Source organism: Onychostoma macrolepis, chromosome 09 (genome assembly GCF_012432095.1).
Source record: "Onychostoma macrolepis isolate SWU-2019 chromosome 09, ASM1243209v1, whole genome shotgun sequence".
NCBI classification, from domain to species: domain Eukaryota; kingdom Metazoa; phylum Chordata; class Actinopteri; order Cypriniformes; family Cyprinidae; genus Onychostoma; species Onychostoma macrolepis.
This window is the reverse complement of record NC_081163.1, coordinates 10,811,002-10,828,160: the sequence shown is the minus strand read 5'-3', so window position 1 is coordinate 10,828,160 and position 17,159 is coordinate 10,811,002. Positions and strand designations below refer to the sequence as shown.

Here is a 17,159-nt window from a genome sequence, read left to right as displayed (position 1 = left end):
CATGCGAGATTCAAGAAACGAATGTTATGCTGTTGAGTGGAAACAAACAATTATTCATAATTGACTGGTTCCGTTTGAGCAAAAGTAAGTTACGATTAACTTACATTTTAGTTAGTTATAATATTGCAACTACTTTGTCAATTTTCATTCCATCAACAAAAATTGTTCCAAACAATGCGAATCGACCGCTGGGGTCCAGCAGGGGCTGGCGCTGAATGAATCAGTGTTTGAAAGAATTGAGTGAATCATTCAAGGCTCATTCATAAATAAAGTCACTTATTTCGTCCCGAATGATTAAATGAATTGGTTGAATGAATGACTCACTCCTAAACACAGTCACTTGTTGGCACCTACTGCACTGTAAAAAAAAAAAAAAGAAGAAAAGTTGAGCCAACAAAAATTTGAGAATCTCCCCCAAAAATAATTTGAGCAAACTCAAAAATCTGCAGAAGCTGGTTGCCTTAAAATTTTAAGTTGGCTCAACTTTTCTTTCTTTTTTTTTACAGTGTGGCTAAACTATACAGAGAGAGTTTGTAAAAAATCTTCTTCAAGCAGAATGATACAACGAAAGGTCCCAGAGCTGTTAATCAATACAAGATGTAATTCATATCCTACACATAATTCAATTTTTATGACTCCAAAGCCTGATATATTATTTTGTTATTATACTACGGGCCGTTGAATGCTTGATTGGCTGAGGAACGTTATAAGGTGTGCAATTATTTTCAGGGAACCGCACGGCGAACGTAGTTCCAGGCAGCTCTTGACCGCATTACATGACCATCACTTAGCCAAATGATTTCTGTTATTTCAAAGGCTTTACAACAGCAAAATAACCAAAACCCACAAGGACACTGGCCAAACAAATAAATATAGTAAATAAAAGGATAAAAACGACAGATCGTGTCCATATTTTTGCCACAAAATTATGCTTTATTATGTACGGAAAGCACATACTCTATCTCTCCCGCTCTCTCTCCCTCACAGACCGCACACACATAACAGTTACAGTTTGACACACACTAGCATACATCGCGCTAATGTTGTTAACGCTACTCTGACGATTTTATCAGTAAACAACTTAAAAACTACATGACTTCTCACAAGCGAGGTAACAACAACGGCGCTGTTCGTGAACAAAAGGAACTAAGTTTCACTAACTAGAGACATTGCTGCCGAACAGAGATGCACAGAGGTAATCTCTCTCTCTCTCTCTCATAACTTAGTTATTAACTGTATTAACTGCATTAATTTGTTATTAACAGCTCAAGCCTCCCTTACTAGGTTTAAAATGACGTTTAGGAATTAGCAATTGAGGCCTTGGATGAAATGCGGAAGAAATAATCCTACTCACAATAGCGATTTAAGTAGAAATACCGGACGAATGCCTTGAAATATATCATCTGATCGATGTCTTGAGGTGTGGCAACCGTAGTATAAGCGGAATAATTGATTGGTCTGTTGAATTATTAGAAAATAATGCACACCGGTGTAACGCCACTCGCTCGCGTCGTGACCGCATCACCACCTCGGGTGTGCATTATTTTTCTAATAATTCAACGGCCCGTCGTCAATTATTCCTTACATATTCAACAGTGTAAATTGTCTCTCCGGTTACATTTCTGTTGTAGAGCATATTGTTTCACATTCTGAAATTATCAGTTAGTTCAACACTTTCAGCTTGTGGAGAGAAAATGAATAGCCCGTGGAAATATTCAATAATACAAGTCACTGGGACAAATCTCTCAGTAACAGAAGTCAATGGCATAAATACACCCCCATTATCTTTACTGGAGTAATAACGATTTTTCTCCACCCTCGCTCTGAAAGCAATAATCAAAATGATGTGCACCACTTGCCAAGAAATCCATACAAACTCATTCTCTCCTTGTTTCACAGATATAGCAGTAAAAGCAAAAAAGCATATGTTTTCTAGGCTGCAACAGCAGCAGAATAAGAAAATGACACTTTTGAGCTTTAATTGGGTTTTATGAAAAAAGACACCCAAAGGCTGTGAGTTAGCATCCTTCGAAATGCATAATAATTCTGCTGTTGTTTTTAATCATCCATAAAATTGATATTTCTACCAGATCAGTCATTACAGGGGTGCTTTAGGGATGAATGAGCATTTGGCAGGAGGCAGCTTTTCCTAAAGTGATGTCTATATCCGGTGTACCCAACCCGCTGAGATTGATCTTTTACTCTTCCATATTGCTGCAGTATTTTCAGCCCACTCTACCACTCCACATCCTGTCAGTATGAATGACAACATCTTCACTTGTCACCCTGACACTCTTGCACTAAATACATAGCTTTAGACTGCCAGCTATTCATCAAGCTGTCCATGTAGAGAACATCAATCTTCGATGCATGCTGTGAAGTGGATGTTTCCAGGAGGTCACTTTAGGCTGAAGAGCTCTCGGTTTCATCCTTGTAAAGACATTGAATTCAGAAGTGTGAGTGATGAATGAATCTGAATGATTCACATCAAAGATCATGGGTTTGACACTGACAGAACTACAAAACATTAAAAAAAGGTCTGATTTTGTGAGCTTGAAAAACAAGAATGCATATTTAAACTCAAAGCAGAGTTTGAAAATGTGTATGATATGTTTTTTTGTTTTGTTTTTTTGAACGTCATCTAAACATCAGCATTTGTGATGTGATTTATTTAATCATGTTCTGAAGTTAGTTCATCTATTTTTTTGTGACTGAATGAAATTATGTATTTATATTACATTAAACATCACAAAGGTTTTTTCTTTTAAAATGGGGAATCATGAGTATATTATATAGATTGGAGAAGGGTTTATTATTATTATTATTATTTTATTTTGTAAAGTAAAAAAGTAAAGTTTAGCACTTGCAGTAAGCTGAACCCCTCAGTAGTAGCTTAAACTCAATAGTAGCTTAAATATGAATTCAGAGTCGTCATCATAACTGCATTATAGCTCTATTCAGGGTTTAAATTGGGCCGGGGCTCGACATTAACGCTTCATTAACGCCAGACAAGTAACATGATTAAAACGTCACTAACCAAAAATAACTATGTAAACACCAAAACGCAAGTATTATTCTGATTTTTATTACATTTAGAGTAAGTGGCGAATAGTGGATATAGCTACTGTATATAATGCATCTATTGACAGTATAAGGTTGCGCTGCTGAGGCGAGGTTCACGCGGCCTCTCCGGGAGAAATCAAAACGCGCAACATTAAGAAACTCGGCATACTGAGATAAAAATTCAAAATGGGAAGTTTTTATATTTAAAATACAGTTAGTAAGTTAATAGTTCTATAAACAGTTCAATGAGCAAATACAATAATATTAAGTCATTTTTGGCGGAACCACAGCGCATCTCAAAGCAACCATCCGATTCATTGCTGAATGATTCAGTGTTTTGAACGAATCGGTTGAGTCAAAGTTTCATTAGCTCATGCATAAACATCTGATGAATCTGCCGTTTGAACGAATCGTTTGAATGAACGACTCAATGACTCACTCATTAAACGCTCACTACTGGCACCTACTGGCGTTTTAATTTCGTTGAAAAGTATCATGTCCACCATCATTTCTTGTTTGTATATTAAATTTTTTATTTTTTTTTAAGAATCTTATCACTTAATGTAGTTGTATTTTTCAGTGTAAATTATTTAATTTGATAACGTATAGATAATAACAATCACATTATTATAATTGAATTTATAGATCACATGTAAGAATTTGAAATGAAAGTTAATGAGATTAGTGGGAAAATGCCCTCTATAAAGGTAAAAAATAAAATAAAATAAAAAAATCCCTTGGTTAAAATATAAAAAACATGCAGATTTATAGCCTGTCTCACAGCTGATAGAAAACCGATGAGAATATTGCATTAGAATAAATCATCTTTGCAAAAAAAAACTAAATACACACACACACATAATACATATATTTTCCCATTGTCCTCATTTGTAAGTCGCTTTGGATAAAAGTGTCTGCTAAATTACTAAATTGTAAATGTAAATATATAAGCTCGATAGAGCTACCCCCCACCACCACCACCACCACACACACACACACACACACACATAACAAATCCCAATTTAACCCCTGGCTCTATTTAAGAAACTCTTCTATTTTGCACCTCTGCATCACTATTTCATAGCCTGTGTTTTTTCTTTCCAATAAACACGACACACAGTAGCCTATGCTACATTCTTAACATGTAGCCTAGCCTATGTTCTGATAAAACAAATAAAGTTTGGTTGAAATAGAGAAAAAATCAGGGGACAATCGAAAGAAATGTGACAGACCTGCACACATAGGCTATAAATCACATCTTAAATTAGCACATTTAGTAATTAAGTTAATGCAGGCTGTGTATTTCAAGAAGTATTTTATAATATCTTAGTGTCACATCCAATTTCCCAAGACAAATAAATGGTTTCCATTGACTGGTTTGCTGATGTTCACTTTAAAGTGACCCATAATGTTTTTCCTCCAGCCACGTCACACTGTACCGAACACAGCCGAAGCTAAGCCGAACTACGACGAAGATCAGACGAAACTGGCCGAAGCTGTATCGAACGAGAGCAGAAGCATCTGCTATGAGACTTGCAGGAAGAGCTCAGCGATCACGATAGTATATTAGCAAAATATCTCAAAAAGGATTGTAATGTCTTAATATATTTTAAAACGGATCATGTCAGTAGGTATGTACAACAGTGATAATGCATACAATAAGAGTCGTTTAATATCATGCTGCTAACAGCCTTGCTGTGGTAACTTAGCAGTGACATCTGCTCCACATCACTGTGTATAATTGCAATGTGTATTCTAAATTATTTGCTTTCAGTTAAAGTCTTATAAGGCTGTATAATTAGATATGTGCCTTTGCATTTCATAGAACAATCAGCAGATGTGATCTGTTGACAAGCTATCAGCGAACATGCTAATGTTATTATTAGCCTAGCACAGTGTGCTCCAGATTTCATGAGCCTGCATAAAAATAATTGATTTTATCTATTGTGCTTATTTCCTATTAATTTAGTTTTTACTTTTGTATATCATATTCTAATTGGTTAGCAGAAAACCTTGCGTGAGTGTGTGTATTATCTGCGCTGAATGATGATTTTGTCTCTTTGTACCAGGTGTCCACTGAGCTGCCTGTAAGATGTCTATGGTGCTGTTTGCGTCTGTGGTGAGAGTGAGGGACGGTCTACCACTCTCAGCCTCCACAGACTATGAACAGGACAAAGGATTTCAGGAGACTAAGAAACATCTCAAGGGTCTGTCCAAAAAACTCAATGAGTTTCCTGATCGCTGCTCTCTCAGATCTGGCCTTTATAACATCAAGTGAGTTATCATTGCAATGGTGATGCGGATGTGTGTAAAACTGAGTGCCCTTTTTTTTTAAATATACGTTATATTGCATGGTTCAGTGTTAAACAAATTGTGTTTGCAGTGTATTACACTGGAAATGCATTGAAGGGATTTTATTTATTTATTTTTTTACTTCATTTTTATATGATAATGACATTGGTGTATGCATGTTCCTTGCAAAAAATATATTTTTTATTTGAAACAATTACTGAGCTAATGAACCAAATAATACATTTTGAACCATGTTTTTTGCAACCCCTCTTATGAACTGATTAACTCTAAGACACGCGTATGTATTTCTGCCTAAAATCTCAGCGTTACACAAGCTTCCAGTATAGTTTTTTTCGCCTTAGAAAAAAACTATCAAATGCATGCTACGGATGCGAAAATGCAGAAAATCGATCCTGATCTGAATTTTTTTAGTTTCGGAGGCAGTGTGTAAATGTGATTGACACAACGTGAGGTCGTATTTATTTTTTAACGTGCGGAAATTTCGGATGAAAATGTGTGCAATGACCTTTAATCAGAACTAATTATATGTTAAATAGGGAAGCGATTGTGCATGAATACAATTCAATTTGGTGTGAAAGCACATTGATAAACTTAAAGAAACAGTTGGCTGAAAAATGTACATTCTGTCATCATTTTCTCACCCTCATGCTTATTTTTTCATGCATTGAAAGCATACAGTATAATAACTGTGGGCTGTCAAGCTCCAAAAATAATTTAAAAACATAATCCACTAATGCATCTGTTTTGGAGCTTGACAGGTTGTGGTCACTGTATGCACTAATGGTAGCTGTAACATTCTTCAGAATATCTCATTTTGTGTTCTATGAAACAGAATTGGATGACTTTAGAATGACTAAATGATGACAGATTATTCATTTTTGGGTGACCATTCCTTTAATTAAAACACCCCAGCAAAAACAAATGACACAGTAGGGTGGACCGCTCTGACTGCCAACTGTTCTGATGTAAAATTTAAAGTTCCCCTTCAGCAAGGTCTAATTCAGATGCATTACACTGAGGGACCCAGGGGTGACCATTTCATAGCCTGGCTGCTATTCATCACTGCTAACTTCACAAGCAGGCTCTGGAGTGACTGAATGGATTGTTTCATCTCTCCAAACAGACGTTAACATGAAGAGACACACTGACAAAGTTTATTTCCTGAGGCGAGCCACTAAACTGTCCTCAAAGGGAAAACAAAGAGTGTTCAAAGAGAACTCTGTGAACGTACTGATCCGGAATAGGTGTAAAGGCTGATTTTAAACGCAATGGTTGTGTGGTTCTCAGGTCTTTGAATTGGCCTTACATGTTCATTGAAAGACATTTCCCACCCTATTTGTGGCAGATGTCCTGTAAATATTATTTAAATGAAATTGACTCTGCAAGTATGATGTAATATGTCAAACTCAAGGCCCGCGGGCCTATTCCGGCCCGCCACATCATTTTATGTGGCCCGCGAGAGCATATGATTGTCTTAAAATAAAAATCTATGCAGCTTTATATCGTATATATTATGAAAGTGTGTATCAATACCACAAGTGTCTGTTTCTATTTGACGTTCTATTTATACGCAGAAATTGACTTTGGTGTGCATATGATACTCAATGGTTAGGATTAGGGGTGTGGGGTTTTTCGGTTGATGACGACTGTGTGGACGGCTCAAAGAAATAAGTGCGGACCTCACTCGAGCTACACCGATGGAAATGGAAAAACGCGATATTCTCCATTCATTTAACGAATTTAAAAAACGATTGCAGCTTTCAGACACGACTTTCTCCTCATTTTAATAGTTCGTTTGAGGTAGTTTTTATCGAGTTAGTTTAATGACAAATGTCCAGAGCGCATTATATTGCCTATGCGAGAGCGCATCAAATGCGCGAGCGCAAATCTCTCTGCTCCCAGGTGGATTCCCATTCATTCGCTCTCACAGAAAATGGACACGATTTCTATCGATCAGACATTACATGCATGCACTCAAAAATTATCTTCTCGCCTGAGTTAAATAAATGCAACCTGGAGTGTGGGCATCCACTGGCAGAAACATACATTGGCGCATATGCCAACTAATGTAAATCAGTATTTACATAGCATAAGAGTAGTAGTCTAAATGTATCTGTTTTGCGCATCTCCCGCATTGTCCCACAAAATCACATCTACTGTCCTGCAATAGATATATAGGATGGTCACCCTAGCGCAGAGTAATAAAATAATAATGACTAATTTGAATCAGTAAATTTAACGAAAACAATACATTATGAAAATAAAAAGAAGCAGGTTTTTTTTGTGATCAGATCAACCAGTAAACTCCTGGAAAGTCTAAGGATCCAGTAAGCAAATGCATTCAAACAGTAAGTTCAAAACAGTGCTAATGCAGAGAAAACACGGCCAATTTCATCAGAGATGGAGAAGATAATAGTACTCGCATAGAGATGTCAGTAAAAAATATAAAGAAATAAATCAGCAAGCAATTTGGCTTAAAAGCACGAGTGTTTAGTTGGATGCTGGCTGAAAGTGTTTTAGATTACGCAGTAGTCAGTGGTTTAGTAATTCTGGATCAGTCAGGTCAAGGTAGTTCGTTTAGTGGTCTTTTGGCGTCCCCCTGTGTTCATGTTTGGTATCGCAGATTGACTTGTGCAATTTATTTATTTTTTATTATTAAAAGTGCTGTAAACTACTAAATGTAATGTAGAGATGTTCATTTTCTGTGAAGCTGCTTCGCAGCAGTGTATCATGAAAAGTGCCATACAAATAAACCTGAATTGAATTGCAAACAATTATTAATTTATTTATTTATTTTGGCACTATATACATTCTTTGCAAATTATAAAAATTAAAAAGTACTTTTTTTAGTACTTTAGTTTGTATTTATTTATTTTTGGGTGGGGGAGTGGGGTTGAGTACTGTCGCTTCTTTTTTTCTACTACAAGCATTGATTGCGTATCATATGCATGCCAAACACGTGGGTATCATATGCACGCCAAAGTCAGTTTATGCGTATATAATGCATGCCAAAAAGAAACAGAAAATCGTGCTATACGCACTTTCATGAGACCGGGCTCATTTATCTGTCACACGTTCTTAGCAGCTCATAATTATTTGTTGTACCATAAATGTAACAAAAATGTTTTAACAAAGTTAATGCAATGACCTGTGTTTGATGATACTTGTCTTTATTTACTTTGATTTATGGAGTAATTTTGATTTCTTAACCTGGTAAATTAAAAGGATTTATGTTAAAATAACACAGAGCAATAACTTTTTTTCTTTCTTTTTTTACATCTATTCAAATGCATATGCAATATTTGTAACTTAAAAAAGTAATAATAAAATAAAGAGACAGTTATTTAACAATACGTTAAGGAGTAGTAACATTTGTACAGTCTTACAGTTACAGCCGGCCCTTTGATGGCAGCCATAATGTTGAAGTGGCCCTCAGTGAAAATGAGTTTGACACCCCTGATGTAAGCTGTTACATGTCTTGTTTTCCATAGTTTCACAAGCTCTCTTGGAGTCGGGTACTTGATGGTTTGCACAGAAAGCTATCCCAATGTTCTGGCCTTCAGCTTCCTGGATGAGCTTCAGAGAGAGTTCATTGTCACGTATGACACCAAGCGGATCAACAGCGCTTTGAGGCCTTTCTATTTCATTGAGTTTGGTGAGTGTCTAGAGGGCGTTAGGACAAGTTTCTGACAGAAATCTCTCTATACAGAAGGGGACTATATTTTTGATCTATATTTTAAAATATGTTTTTAATACAATTTAATTCAATATATATATATATATATATATATATATTTTTATTTTATTTTTTCATTTACACCACCATTCAAAAGTTTGGGGTCAGTAGGATGTATTAAAGGGGTGGTTGACTGATTTTTTTTTTCTAGGCTTGATTGTGTTTATGGGGTGCAGTCTAACATGAGTTAATGCTTAGTTTATTTATTCACATAATTTACCTTTATTTCACACCGCTCTGTCCCTTCTCCTATAAACGCAAAAGAATATTAGTGTAGAGTACCTGTACAAGTATGGCTCTTAATGGTAAGTTTTTTGTTTGTTATTAAATTTTATTTTATTTTATTTTCTCTATAGCGCCAGACCACAAAATAAGTCATTCAATGTTACCTTCCCTATAGAACAGGTCTATACCTGGTTCTTTATTAAACAAACTACATAGCCTTATGTTATTTATCTTATTTGCACGACGGCGTGTCATTTCTGTCTCTACGTTACATACAGAGAGTATCGCCCCGGTTCGCGCGCACACACACACACACACACACAAACGTAAGCGCACACACAAGTGAGCACACTCCCACTCCTATTTGTAAATATTAAGCCGCAAAACGACTATTTAAATATGATTTCTGCCTGTCTCTGTGCTAATATATGGCGCAGACGCGCAGGTTTGTTCACTACTCATACAGAAGCGCGCGTGACGCTTGCGGCGATAACGTCTGCCGCCTCACTAAATGAGGACATAAATACATGAACAACATCTCCAGAACTGCTCTGAGAGTCACTTCATGAGCATTTGACCGTTTCATTTGAGAAAAACTATCCTCATATCATATACACACCGAAATGTAAAGGTATTCACGGCAACCTGTCAAAATAAAAGTTCGGTTTCACTCGAAGACATCGGGCAGAACGTAATAGACTACTACTACTAAAATTATTTAGTAGTAGCCCCCAAAGCCATAAACATAGGGGAAACACTGAATAGTATTAAGAACCGCTGCTTTAGAATATTGATTTTGAAACTTGTGAATCCATTAGAATCCTTAGAAGACAGAATCGTGATTCATATATGTATAGATTATTATGCACACCCCTAGTTTTCTCTTCTTCTTCTCTAAAGCAGCGCAGCTTGGCCTCGCCCCCTTTGCTGCATGTTCCTGGGGGCGGGGTTTATCTGGGTTCTTGACGTAACGGACCCCGGGAAGTAACTCGTTGTAGTCCCTACCAGCCGTTTTTTAGGCATTAAACTGCCAGAATTTTAAAAGACAATATCTCCGTTTGCATTGAACTTTCAGCGGCGCAACTTTGCAAATATTGTTTATGCTCAGACAGCAACATTACACACTAACTAACGTTAAAAAAGTGAAATCGCAAACAACCACCCCTTTAATGTTTTTGAAAGAACAGTCTTATGTTCACCAAGGCTGCTTTTATTTAATCAGAAATACGGTAAAAACAGTAATATTGTGAAATATTATTACAATTTAAAATAGCAATTTTATATTTTAAATGTTTTAAAATGCAGTTTTTTCCTGCAATGGCATTTTCAGCAGCCATTACTTCAGTGTCACATGATCCTTCAGAAGCCATTCCAATGTGATGATTTGATGCTCAAAATACATTTCTTATTATTATCAATTTTGCTAACAGTTGTGCTGCTTAATATTTTTGTTAGGATACTTTGATGAATATAAAGTTCGTAAGAACAGCATTTAATTAAAAACAAATCTTTTGTAAAATTATAAACGTCTTTACTATCACTTTTTTAATTATATTCATTTAAAATTATATTTATTATATTAATTTCTTTAAAAAAAAAAAAAAAAAAAACTTGCTGACCCCAACCTTTTGAACAATAGTGTATACTATATTTCTATACGGGTTTAATTTTTATTGAAATAGCGTTTATTACTCAATTTCAACTCAAACAATCTTCAACTACATGATGCCTTGATTCATTTAGAGATGGATATCACTGAACGTAGTAATAACTTGCAGTTCAGTGAATGATAGAGATTCTGCCAATAAGAATAAGGACAACTCAATAGAAATTAATTTTCTTGCCATTGTTTTTATTATCTTATCTCATTCAATTCAGGTCATTTTATTTAGCACTGAAAAATATTTGGGTAACACTTTGCAATAAGGTTCATTAGTTAACTACATTAGTTAACATGAACTAATAATGAACTGCACTTATACAGCGTTTATTAATGTTTGTTAATGTTAATTTCAACATTTACTAATACATTATTAAAATCTTGTTAACATTAGGTAATGCACTGTGAACTAACATGAACTAACAATGAACATCTGTATTTTTATTAACTAACGTTAGCGAAGATTAGTAAATCCAGTAACAAATGTATTGCTCATGGTTAGTTCATGTTAGTTAATACATTAACTAATGAACCTTATTGTAAAGTGTTACCAATATTTGTAATAATTAATACTGCTTAAATTAGTTTTACTTGGGCAGTTTTGCCAACCTAAAGCATTAGTTGAGTTTCTGAAGAGCATTATTTGCATGGCGAGTTTGAGTAAACATTAATGGAGTTGCAGTGAAACATTTAAATTTAGTCACTTATGAGGCTCCATTTTGACTAGGAATCTTTGGGATTTATCTAAATAAAAAAATAAATGCAGCCTAAAGACCTTCCATTAAATGTGATTTGAAATGCACTGAAGCAGTTTGTAACATAGACCATGATGTGCTTGAAGCATTCATCTGCTGTGCCGTTTCTATGGTTTTGACAGATAACTTCATTCGGAAAACCAAGCAACGTTACAACAGCCCACGTTCCCTCTCCACCAAGATTAATCTGGCCGACATGCAGACTGAGATCAAGCTCCGGCCTCCTTATCAGCTGTCCACGGAGGACATTGGATCAATCAATGGCTTCTCACAACACAAGCAGTCTAAATATAAAGGCATAGGTAGGGAACACACTGTGAACACAACATGTATACTTGCCTTTTGTTCTCAAGAAGCAGAACATTTTGAAAGACCATACGTACTCCGAACAGCCAGAGAGTTTTGCACTGCAGGTTTCTTTCTGCAAATTTTAAAATCTAGTTATTCTGACAGATTTTGTGCTTGATTTATTCCTGCAGCTCCTAATCAAATGTTGGAGGCCATCACCCTGTCGGGTATCGTCGCCTGCGTCCTAAGTGTCCTATGCGGTGCTCTTAATTTGCTGCGGGGAGTCCACGCAATAGAAAGCGTATTGCAGGTAACTTAAAGCGTATTGCTGGCACTTTATTTTGGGCTTTGTTTCTTTTATTGATTAAAACGTTGGACTAAACATTACTTTTAAATGTGTAAGTACCATTGTAATATAATAAATCATAACTAATGGATGGTAACAGTACTCTTGAATAATTTGTCAGACTTTGCACTTAGGTGTAATGTGATTTTCCTCTTCCATAAACAGAACAGTTTTGCTTGGCTTTGTATATTGCACTGATAAGTGAGCACTCGAGTCCTGGCTCTAGTAATTCATCCTCTGTTTTAGCACATGGCTTCCTGTTGTAATTTGTTCACTCTTTAACACAGCACCCTGTCTTTCCTCTTTTTCTGCTTCATCTGCAGAACGAGGATGAAGACTTTAATTACGTAATTGCTTTTTTCCTCGGAACCGCGGCCTGTTTGTATCAGGTAAGTGACGGCAATCAGACCGTGAGTTACTGTCGGCCTGCCAGGCTTCATTTCCTCTGCTCTCTGTCTCTGTCTGACCAACCAATGCTAATATATCACACTTTACCTCACTGTTGTGTAAAAGCGGAATCTGGAAAATTGGAAGAAACCTTACTAGCATCCAACAAAAACAGCTAGTATTGTAGAGTATTAGCGGTGGGTTTTCAAAACCCTTATTCTGCACACAAAAAATAATTTTCATAATCAGTATTTTTGTCTTCTTTCCCTGTGAAAATATTTAAACGTCCTTATCACATTTACTTTGAGAAGCAAAATTGATATTAATATATTAAGATTTGTTTTCAGAATAGACACTACTGTTCAAAAGTGTGGGGCCAGTAAGATTTTATTTTTTTGAAGGAAACAAATACTTTTTATTCAGTAAGGATGCATGTGTAAAAATGTATCACTGTTTTCAAAATGTATTAATCAGCACAACTGTTTTCAACATTAACTATGATGCTGAAGACTAGAGTAATGGCTGCTGAAAAAACAGCTTTGCATCACAGGAATAAATTACATTTTAAAATGTGTTCAAATAGAAAACACTTATATTAAATTGTAATAATATTTCACAATATTACGGTTTATAATGTATTTTTCACCAAATAAATGCAGCCTTGGTAAGCGTAAGACCAAACCCAAACCTTTGAATGGAGCAGCGCAAAAACCTTACTGCATTTTTTTAGATCTATTCTTAAAACTTTCTTCCTCCTGCTTAAACATGTTTTCCTCTTGTCTCCGTTTCTATATAGTGTTACTTGTTCGCCTACTTCTCAGTTTGGAGGAACATCAAGTCATTCCTGGCCTTTGCTATGATTTGCCTATGTAACATGTATCTGTATGAACTCCGTAACATGTGGCAGATCCTCTTTCACGTGACGGTAGGAGCGTTCATCACTCTGCAGATCCACCTGAGACAACCGCAGGGCAAATCACCTGACTACAACGTTTGACCCCTTGAACTCTTTTAAGACTGCGTAACGTAGCCCAACATGGCAACCCCAACCAGTTCCCACCCTATCTAAAGACAAAAGAACTATGGTTTGTGACGCTGGTTTTACAAAATATTTTGATATTAAGAAACACTTCCTGCTGTTTCACATCCAGTTGAGGTCACAGACGAGAAACGGGTGTTCTTGTTGATGCAAAAGGTTCATAACAGAGACTTCATAAGCGCACCGTGTTAGATTCATGCATGAAATATTGAAGGAAGCATTAGCAGATGAATCAGATGTGCACAGTTAATATATTTTCCAATAGGGAGGAGTTATGTTTTGTTTTAATTGACATCAGGGCTTAAAGGGACAGCTCACCCAGAAATGAAAATTATTACATCATTTCTTGAACAATGTTCACATGGATTTCCTTCATTAAAAAGATTAAAAAAAATTTTTTTTAAAAATCAGATAAAAGCATCTACTTAATATATATATATATATATATATAAAGATGCATATTTTGCAGCAAAACATTTTCAATACCATATCAACATTTTGATTGCAATTTGCTTCATGTACTTTTGTCTTTTTGTCTGATTTTCAAATTAAATTTTTTTAATGATTAAATTCACTGCATAGCTGATTGGTTTGGTTCATAGCGTATAACTCTTAAATTATGATTTTTAAAAAAAAAATCCATATGGCAAAAATGAATGAAATTAATTGAAAAAACCTATTGGAAAAATTGGGCAGGCACTGTTGCACTTTAACTGTGTGTAAGAAACAGACCAAAATGTAAGTTATTATTCACTAGTTTAGTAGTTCATTAACAAACTCTTGCTTGACAGTTGTAATTATTCACATTTTATTGTGGTAAATCGCAGCTTATACATTCATCTAAACATTTCCTTTCATGTACCACCGAATAAAGAAATGATTCAAACTTTTCATTTTTGGGTTAACTTTTCCTTCAAGATTTTTGACACATTGTATGATGGTTTCTCTATTTTGATTGTTAAAGCCAACTCATATGCAAGACTTTTTATAGCTACCTATTAAAAAATTTAAATGTAACATTGCTGTATTTTCACTCATGCAAAAGCAGACTTTGGTGATTTTATTTTGTCATATGCTTTCATAGATGCCTAATTTGAGCGTCACTGTGTTTATGGTCATTAGTCAGACGTCTCTGCCCTGAAAGCATAATCAGATGTGTTATTTATCAATCGTGTCTATGCTGCCTGCAGGTGTGCATCCTGTAAATTAATGTGGTTGGCTAAGAGAGAAATGGAATCACACTAACAGACAGACTCTGTTTCCCCCCCCCTCAGTGTTTGCTGCCTTTTGTCAACGGGTCTATTCAGTGACCATGTTGAGTGGTATAAATGAATTATGTTTTATTTTGTTTCTATTCACCTGGTTTGTTTTCATTGTGCAAAGGACAGGTTGAATGGATGATTGACATATTAAGGTGTCAAGGGGTTTTAAAATTCCTCAGAAGATATTCATGCATTTCTTTTTCCCCAAGTGTCAGCACCTGCGTCTTTGTATTGCAATGTACCTCAATGCTCTCTCTCTCGCCAGCAGTAGTGCATTGCCTTGCCAGTTTGTTTGTACTCAGACGAAAGGCCCTGTCTTGAAATCATCAGTAAAAACCTTGATTTGTATGATTGTGTGTGCTTTTTTTTTTTGCACTTGACACATTTATTAAATATAAGCCACCTAAGTAGGGATACACACAAAGATGTATATAAATATTATTGGAGTTTGTTTTACAAGAAAATACTTCTTTAGTCTTACTACTTAAAAATTTAATGTTTAATTCGATGTGTTACTGGTTTCTTTGTAATTAATTGAGAAATTTCCAAAGTTAAATTTCTTTCTACACCAATGTTTTAAAGTGTAGCTGACACTACAGTTTCTCTGTCGTGCACAGTATTAATGTTTGAAAATGTGCTTCTAAGTCACTGAAGTCAAATGTGTTAGGCTCACCCAATTTATAAACTTGTTGCTATTCTCAAATGCATAGCTGCAGTGATAATGATGATGGTTATTAGAAGTCATTTGGCTTATAGAAGCGTGACTAATGAAAGTAATGTTCCAGGTGATGCAGTGAATGCTTTGTGTATGTGAAAATTGCAGCCCATTTAGGCTTATTTGTACTTAGTGAGGGGGAAAAGTCTGAACATTTCTGACGTCTGTGAAATTGATGTTATTTTTTCAGCTTATGTTCACTGCTGATCTAATTTTATAGTTGCATAGCACACTACAGTGAAGGGGGAGTTAAAAGTACATTTGAGTCTATTCATTTTTTTACTGTATTTTTTCAGATTTTTCTCCATTTGTTTTTAAAGTGTTCTTTGAGGCATAGTTTGGGTTGATACATTTGAAAACAAATAAAGGTAACACTTTACAATAAGGTTCATTAATTAACAACATTAGTAAACATGAACTAAGAATGAACAATACTTCTACAGCATTTATTAATCTTAGTTAATGTTAATTTCAGCATTTACTAATGCATTATTAAAATCACAAGTTGCATTTGTTAACATTAGTTAATGCACTGTGAACTAACATGAATAAACAATGAACAACTGTATTTTCATTAACTAACATTAACAAAGATTAATAAATAGTGTAATAAATGCATTGTTCATGTTAGTTAATACATTAACTAATGTTAACAAATGACACCTTATTGTAAAGTGTTACCCAAATAAAAATAAGAGAAAAATCTAATAAATTGAAGATCGTGGAGGAAAAAAACGGCAACAAAAAGTTTGGGGGGAAAAAAGTTAAAAAAAATAAAAATAAAATCACTATGTAATTTTCCTCCTTTGTGGTTCAAGGTGTCCAGAACTGCATTATCAGGGTGAGAAATTATTTGAGTTTTTCTTTCTTTGATTTTTATGACATTGTGCTTCGCCTCAGGTCTTTCTAACCTTTTGACTGCTGGATCAAACCCAAACCACGTGGCCATTAGACTGTTTTTAATGTCAATGAAATGCCATTCTCACGCCCAGCACAATGGCCTTTCTTTAATGCTTCATAAAACAGCTTTGCTCAGCCAAACTGACCGGATCGGACGCATGCAGAGACTAAATTCAAGTGCAATCAAACGAGGGTGTTTCATAGGCACATTTTTAAGATAAAAAAGGTCAGGTTTGCCAGTGGGGGGAGTGCACTGAAATTATGTGAATTATAACATGCTTGAGTGACCAAACAGCCGCTCTGTGGGGTTTCTGTTTTGAGCTTCATTTCTGGACACATTTTGTTTTATGAAAGCCCTGAAAACAGCTCAGTTTAAACGTTTGAATAATCAAACAAAAATTTGAAGAGACAAGTGTATACAATAATTAATAACGTCCGTACAACGAGAGCAGTAAAAGTTTTTGTACAGA

General features: G+C 35.4%; 1 protein-coding gene across 1 annotated transcript; it reads left to right on the top strand.

Moving 5' to 3' along the window:
- Positions 1-4,489: 4,489 nt before the first annotated feature.
- sec22a (SEC22 homolog A, vesicle trafficking protein) lies at positions 4,490-15,422 on the top strand. The gene is made up of 7 exons (XM_058787082.1): positions 4,490-4,694; positions 5,133-5,337; positions 8,868-9,031; positions 11,875-12,054; positions 12,232-12,350; positions 12,710-12,775; positions 13,570-15,422. The coding sequence occupies exons 2-7, from the start codon at positions 5,156-5,158 to the stop codon at positions 13,768-13,770; spliced, it is 912 nt and encodes a 303-aa protein (XP_058643065.1). The 5' UTR covers positions 4,490-4,694; positions 5,133-5,155; the 3' UTR covers positions 13,771-15,422.
- Positions 15,423-17,159: the final 1,737 nt, after the last annotated feature.